The following is a 16,889-nucleotide window of genomic DNA, read 5'->3' on the forward strand; positions in this document are numbered from 1 at the left end:
TCAGGAACAGGCTGCTCCAGCCTGGCCCCCGCGGGGTCCCAGGTCCTGCCAGCAAACCTGCTCCAGCCGGGGCTCCTCTCTCTCCCCACGGGGCCACAGGCCCTGCCAGGAGCTGGCCCCAGCGCGGGCTGCCCACGGGGTCACGGCCTCCTTCGGGCATCCCCCTGCTCCGGTGTGGGGCCCTCCCCGGGTGCGGGTGCAGATCTGCTCCCCCGTGGAGCTCCATGGCCGCAGGGGCACAGCCGGCCTCCCCGGGGGCTTCCCCGGGGGCTGCCGGGGACCCTCTGCTCTGGCGCCTGGAGCCCTCCTGCCCCTCCTGCTCTGGGCTGGGGGCTGCGGGGCTGCTCCTCTCACACGTTCTCACTCCTCTCTGGCTGCAAATGCCATGCGCCCTTTTTTCCCCTTTCTTAGCTCTGTTCCCCCGGAGGCACTACCAGTGTCACTGATGGGCTCAGCCTTGGTCAGCGGTGGGTCCGTCTTGTAGCCGGCTGCACTGGCTCTATCAGACACAGGGGAAGCTTCTGGCAGCTTCTCGCTGTGCTCAGTTGATACCAGCCCTGTGTGAGAACAATAATGATGAACATGGGACTAGCACCACAGCCTGTCCGCTCCTCACAGAGGTGCTGGTCACCAGGAGCAGCCCAAGTCCAGGCTGCTGCAAGTACATACAGCAGTCCCACACCACCCAACCCAATCCCACATCATCCAGGCCCAACACTACCTAACTCCATACATGGTCCCACAGCCACCCAACCCTACTGGTGGTCCCACACCACCCAGCTCCACACCACCCAGGTCCAACACCACCCAACACCATATCTAGTCCTACAGCCACCCAAGCCTGCCGGGTATTCCACACCACCCAACCTCACTGCTGTCCCCACGCCACCCAACCCCACATAACTCAGGCCTACCAGCACCCAACCCCACACCAATCAGACCCCCCTGCAGTGCTGTGTCCAGCTCTGGAGCCCTCGGAACAGGAGAAACATGGACCTGTTGGAGCGGGGCCAGAGGAGGCCCCAGCAACGCTCCGAAGGCTGGAACAGCTCTGCTGGGAGGACAGGCTGGGAGAGCTGGGGGGGCTCAGCCTGGAGCAGAGAAGGCTCCAGGGAGACCTTAGTGCAGCTGCCAGGACTGAAAGGGGCTGATAAAAAAGATGGGGATGGACTTTTTAGCAGGGCCTGTTGCGATAGGACAAGTGGGAATGGTTTTAAGCTAAAAGGAGGTACATTTAGACTAGATCTAAGAAATTTTTGACAATGAGGGTGGTGAAGCACTAGCCCAGGTTGCCCAGAGAGGTGGCTGATGCCCCATCCCTGGCAACATTCCAGATCAGGTTGGACGGGGCTCTGAGCACTCTGCTCTAGTTGAAGATGTCCTTGCTCATGGCAGAGGGTTGGACTAGATGGCCTTGAAAGGTCCCTTCCAACCCAAACTGTTCCATGATTCTGTATCACCACCCAGCTCCACACTGGGTTCTACAGCCTCCCAACCGCGCTGATGGTCCCACCCCACCCAGCTCCACCCCCGACCCCACCCCACCCCTGAACCCCGAACCCAAGCACCCCACTGCCACCCCACCCAAGTCCCACGCAGAGCACATCGCAACCCACGTCCCGCGCATGCGCAATGCTCCGCCCGAGGCAACGTGCCTGCGCGTCGGCAGCGCGGCGCATGCGCACCCGTCGCCGCGGGCGGGGCCGTGCGCTTTAAACCGTGCCGGCGGGCCGCCGCCGCTGCTACAGCGCATGCGCGGCGGGTCTGTCGGCGCGGGGCGTGCTATGGCGGCCGGCGGCCGGAGCTGGTTCCGCGCCTTGGCGCTCGGCGTGTCCTTCCTCAAGTGTCTCCTCATCCCCGCGTAGTAAGGAGCTTCCCCGGGGCTGGGCTGGGTGGTACGGCCTGTCAGCCCCCCGGAGCGGCGGTTGGCTTCCACTGCCCCTCAGGGCGGCCGGGGATGGGGAAGGGGGTACAGGCCGGTGTGGTGCCGCGGTTGTTGAGGGGGCCCTGGTGTCCTGAAGGTCCCTGTTTCCTCCGGGTGCCCGTGGGGAGCGGGGCGGTGCTGGATGCCGCTGCCTCCGCGTCCTCTCGGCGGCGTGGAGGAGCTCGGCTTCTGTGTCTGAAGGCCCTGGCAGCCCATTCCGGCTGGCTGTTCGGGAGGGCCTTTGAAAGTGCTGAAACGTTAACGTTCTTTATCTTTAAAAGTCACTGTAGCTGTTTTCCCCCTCACAAAAAACAAACAAAAAAAAGCGCTGTTAAAAAATCGGTTAGAACCTGGAATTTTGGCATTAATTGTCAGAAAAGCCAGAGCTATAAGTAATTCCTGTCCTGTCGTCCTTGGCACAAAGTTCATGCAGCACCTTTCTTACTGTTTGAGTTACTTGATCGAAGTTTTGCCCTAGAGCTGATCAGTGTAGCCTTCCTTTTTAGCTACCTGTGGTGATGTGCTCTGAAATGTTTCTCCTTTAAGTGTATGTGATTCTTAATATAAACTTTCTGTAGTTATTCCACAGATTTTGAAGTACACAGGAACTGGCTTGCCATCACTCACAACTTGCCCCTCTCTCAGTGGTACTATGAAGTAAGTATGTGTTTGGGGTGTTTTAGCGCTGCATAAATTATAGGCATGTTGGGTATGTCAGCCTGCGTGAATGATGGAGGAGAAAGCTTTTTATTTGCAGACAGTACATGTCGTGGGTACTGATGGTTGGCAGCTGTAATGCAGTGGTACAAAAACACGCCAGTCACGACTTGTTGGGCCTGTGTAGCATTTAGTTAAAGAAGGAGAATTGTTTCGGGAAGCTGCTAGTACTTATGAAGGTGAAATGGAAAAGACAATTAAGGCACATGGATTATTAGAGAGGCTGTGTAACACAGGAGCAGGTTGCACGCTAGTCTTAAATTGCTGCTTTCTCTGCTTTTGTCATTAACAATACATAGTTATGATAAAGAATGAATCATATAAAAGGGTATATATTCATTATGAAATCAGTCACTGTATTAAAGTTTTGAGCTTCTGCTGGTGCGCTACTAGCATGCATCGATTTTAATCTAGATGAATCACCTTTACATTGATGATAGACTCAGACTACACAATTGGGTTTTAATCTATCTTGCAGTATCTCTTGGAGTTCTGGGATAAGTATCATAGTCTCTAGCACTCCTCCATATAAGCATCTGGGAACTGCGTACCCAGGAGTAAAAGAATTGTGTGGGTCAGAACTTTGACAGGCTGATCCAGTACTGTAAAACAAATTTCTGTGATGCCAGTGCCAAAGCATAGGATGCCTTTCGGCAGCATAACATAAGCATTTGGGAACGTACATGCTGAAAAATATCCCTCCATGCCAACCTGCTCTGTTCCTCCTTCTTCCTCTCCTGTTTCCACAACCAAGGAGTTAATCATTGGTCAGGGCATAATAAGTGTCCTTGTGGGACAAGATCAGATGATACTATTTGATCTTGATGAGGTCTTATTAGAATTAAGGCTTGTTGACTAATGAGTAAAAATAATTTTGAGTCTGTAACAAGGCTGATTGTGCTGGTGATTCTTCTAATGTAGACAGATATTCACTGTGAGCTATTTTACTGGGATTTTTTTTAATATTGGCCCTATTACTGTAAGTTGATTTATAAAGACCAATTCTATACTAGTTAGGTGCAGGTACACAAAATGTTGTTTAATCTTTTTCTACTAATCAAGAGACATCCCATCCCTCTACCAGTACTAGAGCAGAGCAGCTCAAATCACGTTCAGTGCCATACAGCTGGCTACTTTATTGTGAAGTAGTTTCTGTTAAATAGAGGCTACTGAGACAAAATACATCAACTGATGTGCTGTGATGAACTGTACCTGAGGGACTGTAAACAGCATGGATTGTGGTAAATTATTTAATCTCACTTTCTCTTCAGGCAACTTCAGAATGGACCTTGGATTATCCACCGTTTTTTGCTTGGTTTGAATATGCACTTTCACATGTTGCCAAGTACTTCGACCCCAAGATGTTGGTTATCGAAAATCTCAATTACACCAGTCGTGCAACCATCTTCTTCCAAAGATTTTCTGTCATCTTTACAGATACTCTTTTCATATATGCAGTTCGTGAGTAAGTCTTAATGCTCTAATTTTAGGGACAGTGGGTAGTTGTTAATATATGGCCTTTTTCTACAGTAACAACTACTAATTATTTGTACAAATAAGCTTGTAAATGCATGGAAATATCTTTAATAAATGCTTTAACCTAGTCAAGGACAAAGTTGGAACACACTGCTAAACACAAGATAACTTTTTGTTGTTTTTGGAGATGCTATTGCTGTACATGCTGTCAGATTTGTACACACTCAGATATTAGCCACTGTTTCACACATTGCAGGTGTTTTGTTTCTGTTGCTGGGTTCTTTTTGTAGGAGTTGCAGGACAGCTTGGGTCCACCAATTGTTTTTTCCTATTACTTTTCTTGTTACTCTATTCTTCTAGAGTAGAAGCATAAAGGAAATCTGTGACAAAATGCCAGTATCAGTCACTCCAGTGTTTTTGGTATTCTTGATGATAAACTGATTATTCGAAGTCTAATTTAATGATACTAACATTGTATGTGTGCCTTGACTTTGTGAAGGAAAAATGTTTATCTTGCACCTAAAGAGCAGAGGGGGACAGGTGTTTTGAGAATTATGTTGCCTACCTTAACTTGTAACAGTCTTACCTCATTTTTATTCTGTCTGCTCAAAATCTGGGTAAAGTTCTCTGCATTGGAGCACTACCTAAACCCCTTTATTTACTTCCTTTATTTGAAATGGGCTAGCTTTGCATTGTGACTTTTTTCCCTTTTATTGTTTTGACTCAGATGTGTGAATGAGCTGGATTTCTTAAAATGGCTCTACTAATAGTATTTCAACACAAATCATCCATAATTTTTTAATCTGATCTTACCTTATTTTCAAAAATAATATGGACCGTATGGCTTGACACTGAGAAGTAATAAGATATTTTCAACCGACAGAAATAGCTCATAATATTGGGGGTGGAGCCAGGGAGAGGTTAATGTCCAAGTGAGGACCTTAAATACAACTTGGTATGTTGTCTCCAGGTGTAGCAATACGTTGCTCATTCATGAGAAGTTGATAGCAAGCAGGTTATGACAACTTTAGAGTTATTACTGAATGTGAGACTTGAACCGAAGACTAAGTTACTTAACGTAAGCTTTGGCATGTGGAACAGCTGTTGAAATTTAAAATCCTTGTTTAACTAAACTTTATTCATGACACTGTCTTTTCTTGATGAATTTAGCAAGAGTTTTATCACTGCCTTCCATCCTAATCACGTAGTTTTCCTCAGGTTAAGTGCACTTCTCAACTCTTAAAAGCAGCAATGTTTTTGCTGGCTGTTTCAATTAAGACTTCTGCTTCTTCTGCTCTTGTTCAGATGCTGCAGATGTGTAAATGGGAAACGAGCTGCAAAGGATATCCTGGAAAAACCAACATTTATTCTTGCTGTTCTGCTGTTGTGGAATTTTGGGTTGTTAATTGTGGATCGTATCCTTTCAAACAGTTGTATTGTTTGTGGGTTGTTTTAATCTGTTAGTGTGTGGTACAAACCCATGAATATTATTATTACTATCACTGCAAGTAATGCTATTCTTTGTGTTTCTGGGGTTAGTTGAATAACTTCATGTTTTCATTAGAATTATTATTTGGCAAAATGCAAATTGTTCAGTTTTTCATCTGATTTGCCAGAACTGCAGGAGGACTAGTCTGGCAGCAACATGCCTGTTCCTGCTGGCTGCTCTTCCTCTGCCTGCCTATAGAAGAGGAGAGCGCCTCTTTTTTCTGGGTATGGTTCTAAGTTTGTCCCATGGCAAGGAAAATCTTACAAGTGCTTTATGTTCAGACTGTATTCAATTGGTTAATGTTACGTGAGACTTAGCAAGGGTTTTTCTAAAGAGGATGTAAAAACACCACTGGAAAGTCCACTTATTGTGAGTCAGTCTTGACATAGTGTGCATTGCTCTAGCTGAGGAGGGAACAGAGAGTGAAAACACCACTAATTCTTTTATAGGAAGAACTAGTTTTGTCTGCCCCGGTCCTTGCCTAAGTTGCCTGCTTACAGGTGGTAGGTGATAAGTGAGGACTACCACCTCCATCCATTCACCAATGCGAGGCAAAAACTAATATTTAAAAATTCAAAAAGTGTCGAATTAACCTTTTTGGCGGGGGTTTAGTTTATATCATATAAGTTGCATGATACATATGTGGTCAGATTGTTATGCTTGATTTCATCAAATAATGTACTAGTATTAGTAGACTTTGTGTCTGTACTTACACGTATGGTTAAGTAATGACTTCATGTCTATGTAGAGTGAATTCAAGGTTACTTTCTTGATTTAAGTTCCATTTTAATATGAGCTTGTTGTTTATAAGTTTGAGTCTTCCCAAGAAAACTTATAGTAGTAGCAAAACCTTGCTTTATTCCTTTCTTGACTCAAACTCAGATATTCACTTTCAGTACAACGGCTTTCTCTTTGGGCTGATGCTTCTTTCTGTCGCCCGACTATGTCAGGTAAACTTGAGGGGCTCTTTCCTGTGGTCAGCATATGTATTTTAGGTGCATTAATTACCTTCAGTATGAGCAGACCAGTGAAGTGATTGAGAGTGGCTGGAAGCTGCAGTGTACTAAACTGGATGTCTAATTTATTGAGTTTGGTGGGGAAGAGGAGTACTTGAAACTCACATAATTGCTTGCTGATGCTGTAGCATTGGAGTTCCCTCTGAGAACGCTAAATTCTGTGTTATACCTGAGCAACGTGGCATGGTTTCCTGCCATCTTATCTTCTTCCAAGTCACCAGTCCTTAGAAAATGTCCCTCTGAAGGTGGGGGGGGTGAAGCCTATCCCAGTTTTCCAGGTATCATGTGACAATGTAGTTTCCTTCTCCATACCTGTTGTGCATAACACTACTGAGTTTGTAATTTGAAAAGTAAATACTTTTTTTTTTACGCCTATAATAAATGTCTTGTCACCTTAGGAGCACATCGGAGGACCATTAAAAATTTGTACAAAGGGAGAACAAATAGAAAAGCTTGGGTTTTGTTTTTTCCTTTAGAAAAGATATTTGGAGGGCGCTCTTCTTTTTGCTGTTCTTCTGCATTTCAAACACATCTACATATATGTGGCCCCAGCATATGGCATTTATTTATTACGATCCTATTGTTTTACTGCAAATAATGCAGGTAAGATGGTTTTTTCCTCACTTGCTTTCGGGGGATTGTGTTAATTAGTAGGGCCTGGGGAAGACTCAAGATATGCAGATACCATTGGAACGAAATGGCTGTGGGTCAAACAAAAATTCTGCCTGGGTAGCAGAGTTGGCAAGATCTTTAATTATCTTTGAAATTTATTTATTTATGTAAAATTCATGTTTCTAGGCAGTTCTTTGTTAAGACAAAACAACATGAACAAACTGCAGGTGGCAGTTTGAAGCCATAAGAATTATTCTGGTTATGGTTAGATATCATCAGAAGCTATTTCAAAGTCCTCCTTTGAGTTTCTCACCACTTCTTAGCACTGAAAAACATATTTGATATTTGTCACATGAGCAGAGGAGGTGCTTCTCTTGAAAGAGAAAATACTGCAAGTTTGTATAATGAAGGAGCTGCAATGTGGAAAAAGTAAATGCAAACGAACTGCTGAAGGAAGCAACTGAATGTATTGACATAAAAGGCTGTATGTGTCTTTTAGATAGGTGCTAGCAATTCACTGTTAGTGTGGAATGTTTTGTCTCCCTCTCCACTTGCAACAGTAACTGTTTTAATCATCTGTTTGCTTCTCCTAGATGGATCCCTGAAATGGAGAAGTTTCAGCTTGCTTCATGTGACTCTTCTGGGATTGATTGTTTGTCTTGTTTCTGCTCTTTCATTGGGCCCCTTCATAGTATTGGTAATAACGCCTTTTTCACCTGTTATTCCCCTGAACTGTTAGAAAATTGTGTTATAAAAAGATAAACTGCCTCATCCAAAGAGGGTATTTTATTCTCCTTTCTTGTTTTCTATAGGGCCAGCTGCCTCAAGTCATTTCACGGCTTTTTCCTTTCAAGCGAGGTCTCTGCCATGCTTATTGGGCCCCTAACTTCTGGGCTTTGTATAATGCTGTGGATAAAGCACTAACAATTTTAGGTACAGTATGCTAATCTTGCTATATGGTCCCTAAATGCAGATAGAACATTTTTAGGATTTTAGTCTTCCTTCCCCATTTGAAATGCAGGTAGTAAATTACATTTTCAGTTTGCCTTAAATCACCTGATTGTCTACATAATCCAGTGCATAAGTTGCCAGCAGTAGGTCAGAAATCAATCATCCTTCTGTGCTATCCTTTAAAAAGGAAAAGACTTGGCCATGTACTTAGTTCAGCTACTTCATTTTCTTCATTAACATTAACATTTGTCAGTTTGTTCTTTTTACATTTTGTTTTTAGGTTTAAAGTGTAATTTTCTTGATCCCACAAAAATTCCTAAAGCCTCAATGACGGGAGGGCTGGTTCAAGAATTTCAGCATACTGTCCTCCCTTCTGTGACTCCACTGGCAACATTAATCTGTACTTCCATATCTATATTGGTAAGAACAAATAATATTTTTTGGAAACTTGATGTGGTTTGTCCCTAGTAGGTTTTATTTGATTAGTATGCATTTCACAGGAATTTTAATTCAGGGCAACAAAAAAGTTTTCTTTAAAAACAAAAATAATAAAAATAATTATTAGGATGAATGTGGAATTAATATCTTTCTTGATACACAATATTACTTTCTTCAAGTATGGCTAAAATTATGGCTCCTGTCAGCACTAGAACAGTTAAAAGACTGTTAAAAGGATCCTGGGAACTACAGGCCTGTCAGCCTGACCTCTGTTCCAGGGAAGATTATGGAGCGGTTGGTTTTGAGAGTGCTCACAGGGCATTTGCAGAACAGCCAAAGGATCAGGCCCAGCCAGCATGGGTTCATGAAAGGCAGGTCCTGCTTGACCAACCTGATCTCCTTCTATGACCAGGTGACCCGCCTAGTGGATGAGGGAAAGGCAGTGGATGTTGTCTACCTGGACTTTAGTAAAGCCTTTGACAGCGTCTCCCACAGCATTCTCCTGGAGAAACTGGCGGCTCGTGGCTTAGACGGGTTTACTCTTCGCTGGGTGAGGAACTGGCTGGATGGCCGAGCCCAGAGAGTTGCGGTGAACGGCGTTAAATCCGGCTGGCGGCCGGTCACGAGTGGTGTTCCCCAGGGCTCGGTTCTGGGACCGGTCTTGTTCAATATCTTTATAGATGATCTGGATGAGGGAATTGAGTGCTCCCTCAGTAAGTTTGCAGATGACACCAAGCTGACTGGGAGTGTTGATCTGCTGGAGGGTAGGAGGGCTCTGCAGAGGGATCTGGACAGGGTGGATCGATGGGCAGAGGCCAACTGTATGAGGTTTAATAAGGCCAAGTGCCGGGTCCTACACTTTGGCCACAACAACCCATGCAATGCTACAGGCTTGGGGAGGAGTGGCTGGAGAGCAACCCGGCGGAAAGGGACCTGGGGGTGCTGGTTGACAGCCGGCTGAATATGAGCCGGCAGTGTGCCCAGGTGGCCAAGAAGGCCAACAGCGTCCTGGCCTGTATCAGGAATAGTGTGGCCAGCAGGAGTAGGGAAGTGATTGTGCCCCTGTACTCGGCACTGGTGAGGCCACACCTTGAATACTGTGTTCAGTTTTGGGCCCCTCACTACAAGAAGGATGTTGAGGTGCTGGAGTGTGTCCAGAGAAGGGCAACGAAGCTGGTGAGGGGTCTGGAGCACAAGTCTTATGAGGAGCGGCTGAGGGAACTGGGGTTGTTTAGTCTGGAGAAGAGGAGGCTGAGGGGAGACCTTATCGCTCTCTACAACTACCTGAAAGGGAGTTGTGGCGATGAGGGTGTTGGTCTCTTCTCCCAAGTAACTAGTGATAGGACAAGAGGAAATGGCCTCAAGTTGCGCCAGGGGAGGTTTAGATTGGATATTAGGAAAAATTTCTTCACTGAGAGGGTGGTCAGGCATTGGAACAGGCTGCCCAGGGAGGTGGTGGAGTCGCCATCCCTGGAAGTGTTCAAAAAACGTGTGGATGTGGCGCTTCAGGACATGGTTTAGGGGACATGGTGGTTCTGGATTAATGGTTGGACTTGATGATCTTAAAGGTCCTTTCCAACCTAGTGATTCTGTGATTCTGTAAAAGCAATCTTAGATCAAAACCACTCTGCATGCTGAGCTAGAAGTAACCTTTTGTGATGGAAGGTGGTTGAACTAGGATGTGAGTAGAGATACTGATGGAAACGTTTGGGCAGCTCATGGTGTTCCTAACAGCATGAGCTACAAGTAAGCATCATGTTCTTCACATGACAAGCAAAAAATTGAAGGTTCAGTAAGTAATTACCTGGATACAGAGTCTTTTTCATTCTAATGAGCAATCAGCCTTTAACTGGAAATCTTTGTTTCAACACCTTTATGTAGTCACTTTGATAAAATAAGTTTAGTGCCACAGATTCAAAGACTGTTCTTGCACACAAATAGCAGGGGGTTGGCTGTAGTCTTTCAGTCTGCTTTTCCCCTGCTGTTACATTGAAATCCATAAGGTTTTACTTGCACATCCAGATAGATACGGTTCCTCCAGGCACAACCTGGGTGCAGTGGTGTTCATTAACATTGAAAAAAAAATCTCATCGGACAATGGCTTGTGTTCAGGATTGCCAGACTTTTCACTGAAGTCCTGTTTTTGCCTGTTGTTTCTAGCCCTCTGTTTTCTGTCTTTGGTTTAAACCTCAAGGGCCCAGAGGCTTTCTTCAGTGCCTTGTTCTTTGTGCGTTGAGCTCCTTCATGTTTGGCTGGCACGTGCATGAAAAAGCAATACTCCTTGCTATTCTGCCTTTAAGGTAAGTGATTTTTGTATCTAGTATTTGGCCAAACTGAACCTGCAGCCACTTGTTGAGGAATCCTCAAAGAGGTTCACTTCATTTTTAGCATATTTCAAAAAATGAACATCTTTATAGAATGCCTTAAGCTGTAATGTTTTAGTGCGCTTCAGGTAAATTAATTTCAGGCACAATAAAATGTGGCTGCCTTAGCAATAGAATGTGCTGAGGCTGGTATAGTGTATGTAGGAAACTGGTGTGGTGTTAAACAAACAAGCAGCATCTTTTATGAGGTACTAACCCTGGCTTATACTTTACAATAGTTTGTGTTGACAGAAGCTTTAAGTAGAGCTTTATTGGTAGTAGCTGATTGCCGTATCAGCTCTGTGGGGCACAGCAAAGCTTTGTACTAACGTACAGATGATCAGAAGAACAGAAGCGTATGGTGTCGGGGTGGTTAAGCAATCAAGTCTGACACACAGGCCTTCCCACTACTTACATTCTTTTGTGTCTCTTTGAATGCTGAGTTTTATTAAGATGCATAGTATACAGAAAATATCTGGGTTTTGATTCAAATGCTTGATTGTTGTTAGAATAATGAAGAAAAAAAAAACAAACCGCAAACCAAACTGTGCTTACAAGAGAATGGGGTTCAGACTTTAAGGCTGCATGTGGACCCACAGCTCTTAAAAGAATTAGCTTCCCCATGAAGCCTCCTTTTCTTGGTGACAGCGTGGGAGCAGGCTTGATAAAATATTTCACTCGTGACATGGTGGACGAAAGCAGGCTGCTTTCTTAGGGTCTTTTGTTTCCCTCTCTGTTATTACTGCATTTGTGCAGTACTTCCATTGCACCTGAAAAATCCAAGACCTACTCGTTGCGTGTCTTATGGCTTCGCCTTTTGAAGAGAAAAATTAATTGGCTTGCCTGGCTTGAAGCATTTGACACTGCTGTCATACTCAATTTTGGCAAGCATGCATGATTAAGTTCTTCTCTCTGAATAGTTAAGTTTAAGAGCTACTGCGGCAGGGACAAATGTTAAAATATTGTAGTCTTTTAGCTGCTGGGCAGTTCAAGCCGTGATGAGTGCTGTGGTTTATATTCAAAACACTAGATAAATTGTTCCTGAGCCAACTGAGGAAAGGGACCTTCTGCACTATGCTTGACAAGAATGGTACACAGCTTCTACCAAAAGGATTTAGTGCCTGTTTTTGATAGAAGTGAGCCTATAGTTCATAAGCTTCATGACCAGTATTGTTACAGACTGTATTTTCCTGTTTGCAGATTTAGTGATGTTTAAAGTCTTGAAGTGGGAATTCTGGGAGGGAGGGAATTAACACTGGAAAAACAAAAGGAAGGAGAAAAAGTAGGGATGACAATGTTGTTAGCCAGCTGGCAAACGAAAAAGACCATCTATAGAAAACTCCAGGCCTTTCTGATGTTTGTGTTCAGTGGGTGAGTGGTTTTCTGGAGAAGGGTTTCCTGTCTGATTTCTCCTGCATTTTCATCTCTGAGGCCACATGGTTTTTAAGAAGGAGACTTCATCACAGGTCTAGTGTTTGGAGGCACTGGGAATACTATGAACTCTGTTTGACTTGTTCTTCAGCCTCTTGTGTATTGTGTAGTGTTTCGCTGAAATTAAATTTATTTGCTAAAAGACAAAAGCATAACGAATTTTTATCGTCTTTAGCTTGTTGTCTGTTCAGAGAGCGAAGGATGCTGGCATCTACTTGATTCTGACAACCACAGGGCACTTCTCACTGTTTCCACTGTTGTTCACACCACCAGGTAAAGTGTCTTCTTTTCTGCTTTGGTGGTTGGTTTGTTTGTTTCCCAGAGATGACATGCAGGTAATGGTTTTGGATTATTTTATGTAGTAAGTAGAAAGTTGCAAGAGGCTGCATGTCAGCCTCTTTCCATAAATACAGACTCTCCAACTAGTGAAAAGAAACATTGGTTTAAAAAGCTGTGGAAGAGTTGTAGGCTTTAAGTTGAAATAGAGATGGGAAACTGTCATAGTCAATACTTGTTATCCCTCATTCTGCCACAGCTCTTGAAACTTCCCCCTGTCTAACATAACCATGTGAAGCAAAAGTGATAAAGGCCATTTGAAACCGCAAACCTGACAGGCTGTTTTCCAGCTGACTACTACTTCATGCTGTCATGCTTAAACTAAAAAATCACGCAGCAGCGTCAGTTAAATCAGTACGTGTAGGGACAGATTTGTCTTTATGACCAAAAGCTTTTTCCCCTGCCTCCCCGTTTGCTTTGCTTAAACCCTGGGCCATCCCAGCGACGACGACACTACAACACTGCATTGATTGTCATCCTTCTGGGAGAGCCCAGATCCAGACACTCAAGCTCCTTTGTTCTGATGATGCCGCTTATTTGCGATAGCGAAGCTGCTGCCTTGAGAAATAGAAGTTCCTCTGCCTTCTCTGTTACTTAATTTTTATCTGCCACACAACCTAGAATGAGATAGCATTGATTTGGCTGTCACTTTTATGTTTGAAGTTTTCCAGCCCAGTAATTTCTGATTTATTTTTTAATAGGAAAATCTTATTTGCAGGGCTATGATATTGTAATTATAATTAGTGTGTTCAGTATGTTTATAGAGAATTGAAGTAAGTATATTGCAAATGCTTGGCATTTGCTTTAGTAAGTAACTATGCTTATTTTTACGTATCCTAAGCAGTAAAACATTTAGTTATGTTTGGAGAAAATAATTAAGTTGGGCAATGCAAGCATGACTAGTAGGATTTAGAGACCACAGTTTATATGATAAAAGAGTTTTATAATTAATTTTAAAAGTACGTTATGTTCCTTGTATTTCAGAACTTCCAATTAAAATACTGCTTATGCTGCTGTTCACAGTTTATAGCTTCTCTTCGTTGAAATCTCTATTCAGGTAATTAACTTCTTCCCAAAGCCAAGAATAAAACCATTTCTTCTGTCACTGGGATCAGTGTTGTTGGGCAAATGGCACAGAAAACTGATGCTGAAGTATCAAACTGAAGTGTTACAAAGTTACTAGCCTTTGCTCTGTTCTCAGGAGGCAAGGCTTAAGTTAGGATTATTCTAGCACATCCTTGTTATGTTTGAATTGTGACAACTGCCCAGTTAGTCCCAGCAGGCTGTAAATCCCCACCTGCCTGATGCATGGTTAAAGCACAAAGTTGTAATGTTTGAGCCTGGGAGGATTGAATTCAATATTGGAGCACTTAGTACAGTGAGTTGTCTAGAGATCATTTATCTGTGCTAGCAGTTACTAATAGTATTGTGGTTTTCTTGCAGTGGTACTTAGTGTTTTCATGTGTGGACGGGGCAGGTTATAAATAACATACATCTACAAGCTGTAATTTGTCAGCCGATCTCCTGCAAACACATGGTTCTCAGAACATATAATTGTCCAAATGATCCCATGTATTTTTACAGGCCATTGATCTCTTATCCGCTTGACTGTAGATAGTGCTTATCCTTATAACCCCTGTAGTCTCCACTTTCCTATTTCCTGAACTTTTCATGGCAAAGCCAAGCTGTAATGAAGGATGCTGGAAACGCTATAAACTGGTATTTGCTACCTCAGTTGCCTGTTCTTGATCCTCTTTCAGCCAGACTGCTTTTTTTCCCCTTTAGTATCCCAGAATTCAATCATTCTGTCTCAAGAGTGTTAACTGAAAAACTCTGTAGGAACTTAGTTTCTGTCTAGAGATGGAGTTTTTGCAAGTTTCTTGTTCCTAACATCCCCCCAAAAAACGAAATTCTTTCCAGAAGAACATGAGTTCCCCTGTAAACTACCTGCAGCCAAAACCCTATGGTCGATGTCCTTTGCAAGAGAGATTGACTCGTAATACATCCTACAGAAAGCCTGGGGGAAGTGGGCAGAGGTTAAGATAAATCTGACATTTCCAGTCTTTGGACGTAGAACAACTTCTGTGGAACAAACGTGTATGTATGTTCAGTTGTTCACTGGAATGATGTGAGGTGAAGCGGAGCAGCTGTTGAGATTTCTGCTTAGATTCCAGGGCATCTTGGAACTTGGTGTGTAAAAGCCATGTGATGAGGAATTTAGCTGTACTCTGTTATCATGTGTTTTCTTACTGAAACTCTTTAAATTGTTAATTAAAGTCTTACTGTGAACTAATGGGGTATATTCTTTGCGTTGATCACCAGTGATAGCTGAAAAAGAATACTTATTTTTAGTTAACATTATGCATTTTAACACTATCTGGTTTTTTTTTTATTCCTCTGACAGGAGAGAGAGACCTCTCCTTAACTGGCTTGAAACAGTCTACCTCATCCAATTAGTGCCTTTGGAGATCTTCTGTGAAATTCTATTTCCTCTGACCCCCTGGAAACAGCACTTTCCTTTCATCCCTCTGTTGCTGACCTCCGTGTACTGTGCTCTGGGCATCACGTACGCTTGGCTGAAACTCTACTTCTCTGTCTTGACTGAACGAATTTCTGTTAGACAAAAGGCTGAGTAAAGCTGTGGCGTTGGGACCACTCCCAGGTTTGAGGGGATTATTGGGCACTGTGAGGGGTTGTCACAAGGACATACAACTTGATACAACACAGCGTACGTGTACCGTTGCCACGAGGGGACTTTTTCTTCCAACACTTCTATACTGCCCAAGGAGGATACCGCTGATCAGTAGGGCTTGGCACAACACGGGGTGCGGTGAGATGCCGCTTGCCGTGGGTAAACTGTGAAGCTTAACAAGGTCCAGACTTCTGTCCCAAGGAAAACCTGCCTGGCTTTCCCACTGTTTGTATTTCAATAAAAATTGGTGTGGCAAATTATGAGGGATCATTGCTGTGTAGAAGAGAACGTTGTAACTGTGTTCTGTGGAATATGTAAATTAAAAATTTGGTATTTTTGGTTTGAGCATTTCTGGTGTCTCTTTTATCTCATGTCAAAGCCCTACTTTTTGAGGAACACCTGTGCAAGTCAGGATGTAGTGTCTAGCTGGAAACTTCCCTGGGGTCCTTTGTTGACCTCTTGAACACCTGAATCTCAAGATTTAAATTAGTTGCTTAATATGTCCGTGTCCCTTTGATGTCCTTCTTTGCAAAGAGGTTTTAATATTCTTCTAATAGTTATTTTTGTAGACCAAATTGCCAAATTAAGGCAGCTTCTGAAATGAGGAATTTTTTTAAACACCATTATATGTGTGGGATAATGTGGCTGGATACTTGTATTTTTTTACAATTCATGTAAAACTCTGTGACAAAAGACCAAGTGTCTACAGTTCCTCTAGTAAACGGAGGAGGAGGTTTACTGTGTTCTGCATCTGCAGAATCTCATGGAATCTTTTTGTTGGTAGGGACATTTCAAGGCCACCTAGTCCAACCCCCCTGCCATGAGCAGGGACATCCCCAACCAGAGCAGGTTGCTCAGAGCCCCGTCCAACCTGACCTGGGATGTTTCCAGGGATGGGGCATCCACCACCTCTCTGGGCAACCTGGGCCAGTGGTTCACCACCCTCATTGTCAAAAATGTCTTCCTTACTTCTAGTCTGAACCTACCCTCTTTTACTTTCAAACCGTTACCCCTTGTCCTGTTGCTACAGGCCCTGCTAACAAGCCTGTCCCCATCTTTCTCCTCAGCCCCTCCCAGCCCTGGCAGCTGCACTAAGGTCTCCCTGGAGCCTTCTCTTCTCCAGGCTGAGCCCCCCCAGCTCTCCCAGCCTGTCCTCCCAGCAGAGCTGTTCCAGCCCTCGGAGCATTGCTGGGGCCTCCTCTGGCCCCGCTCCAACAGGTCCATGTCTCTCCTGTGCCGAGGGCTCCAGAGCTGGACGCAGCACTGCAGGGGGGTCTGCCCAGAGCGGGGCAGAGGGGCAGAATCCCCTCCGTCGCCCTGCTGGCCACGCTGCTTTGGGTGCAGCCCAGGACACGGGTGGCTTCTGGGCTGTGAGCGCACATTGCCGACTCCTGTACTCACCAGGACCCGCAGGTCCTTCTCGGCAGGGCTACTCTCCATCCCT

The 16,889-nt window shown here is 44.3% G+C and overlaps 1 protein-coding gene across 3 annotated transcripts; it reads left to right on the top strand.

Moving 5' to 3' along the window:
• Positions 1-1,751: 1,751 nt before the first annotated feature.
• ALG8 (ALG8 alpha-1,3-glucosyltransferase) lies at positions 1,752-15,389 on the top strand (the record flags this gene model as incomplete). 3 transcript variants are annotated; one of them, XM_081998250.1, is made up of 13 exons in its annotated part: positions 1,752-1,864; positions 2,503-2,581; positions 3,913-4,106; positions 5,423-5,532; positions 6,489-6,556; positions 7,099-7,225; positions 7,828-7,931; positions 8,047-8,167; positions 8,466-8,605; positions 10,784-10,923; positions 12,593-12,690; positions 13,738-13,810; positions 15,158-15,389. In XM_081998250.1, the coding sequence occupies 13 exons, from the start codon at positions 1,752-1,754 to the stop codon at positions 15,387-15,389; spliced, it is 1,599 nt and encodes a 532-aa protein (XP_081854376.1). The 3 variants fall into 3 exon arrangements, with proteins under 3 accessions (XP_081854376.1, XP_081854377.1, XP_081854378.1); XM_081998251.1 differs by having other exon boundaries at positions 1,812-1,861; XM_081998252.1 differs by lacking the exons at positions 8,466-8,605; positions 15,158-15,389 and having other exon boundaries at positions 1,812-1,864; positions 10,818-10,923; positions 13,738-13,814.
• Between the last annotated feature and the right edge of the window lie 1,500 nt (positions 15,390-16,889).

The sequence above is a fragment of the Phaethon aethereus genome (genome assembly GCF_964289735.1).
Source record: "Phaethon aethereus genome assembly, chromosome: 1".
NCBI classification, from domain to species: Eukaryota; Metazoa; Chordata; class Aves; order Phaethontiformes; family Phaethontidae; genus Phaethon; species Phaethon aethereus.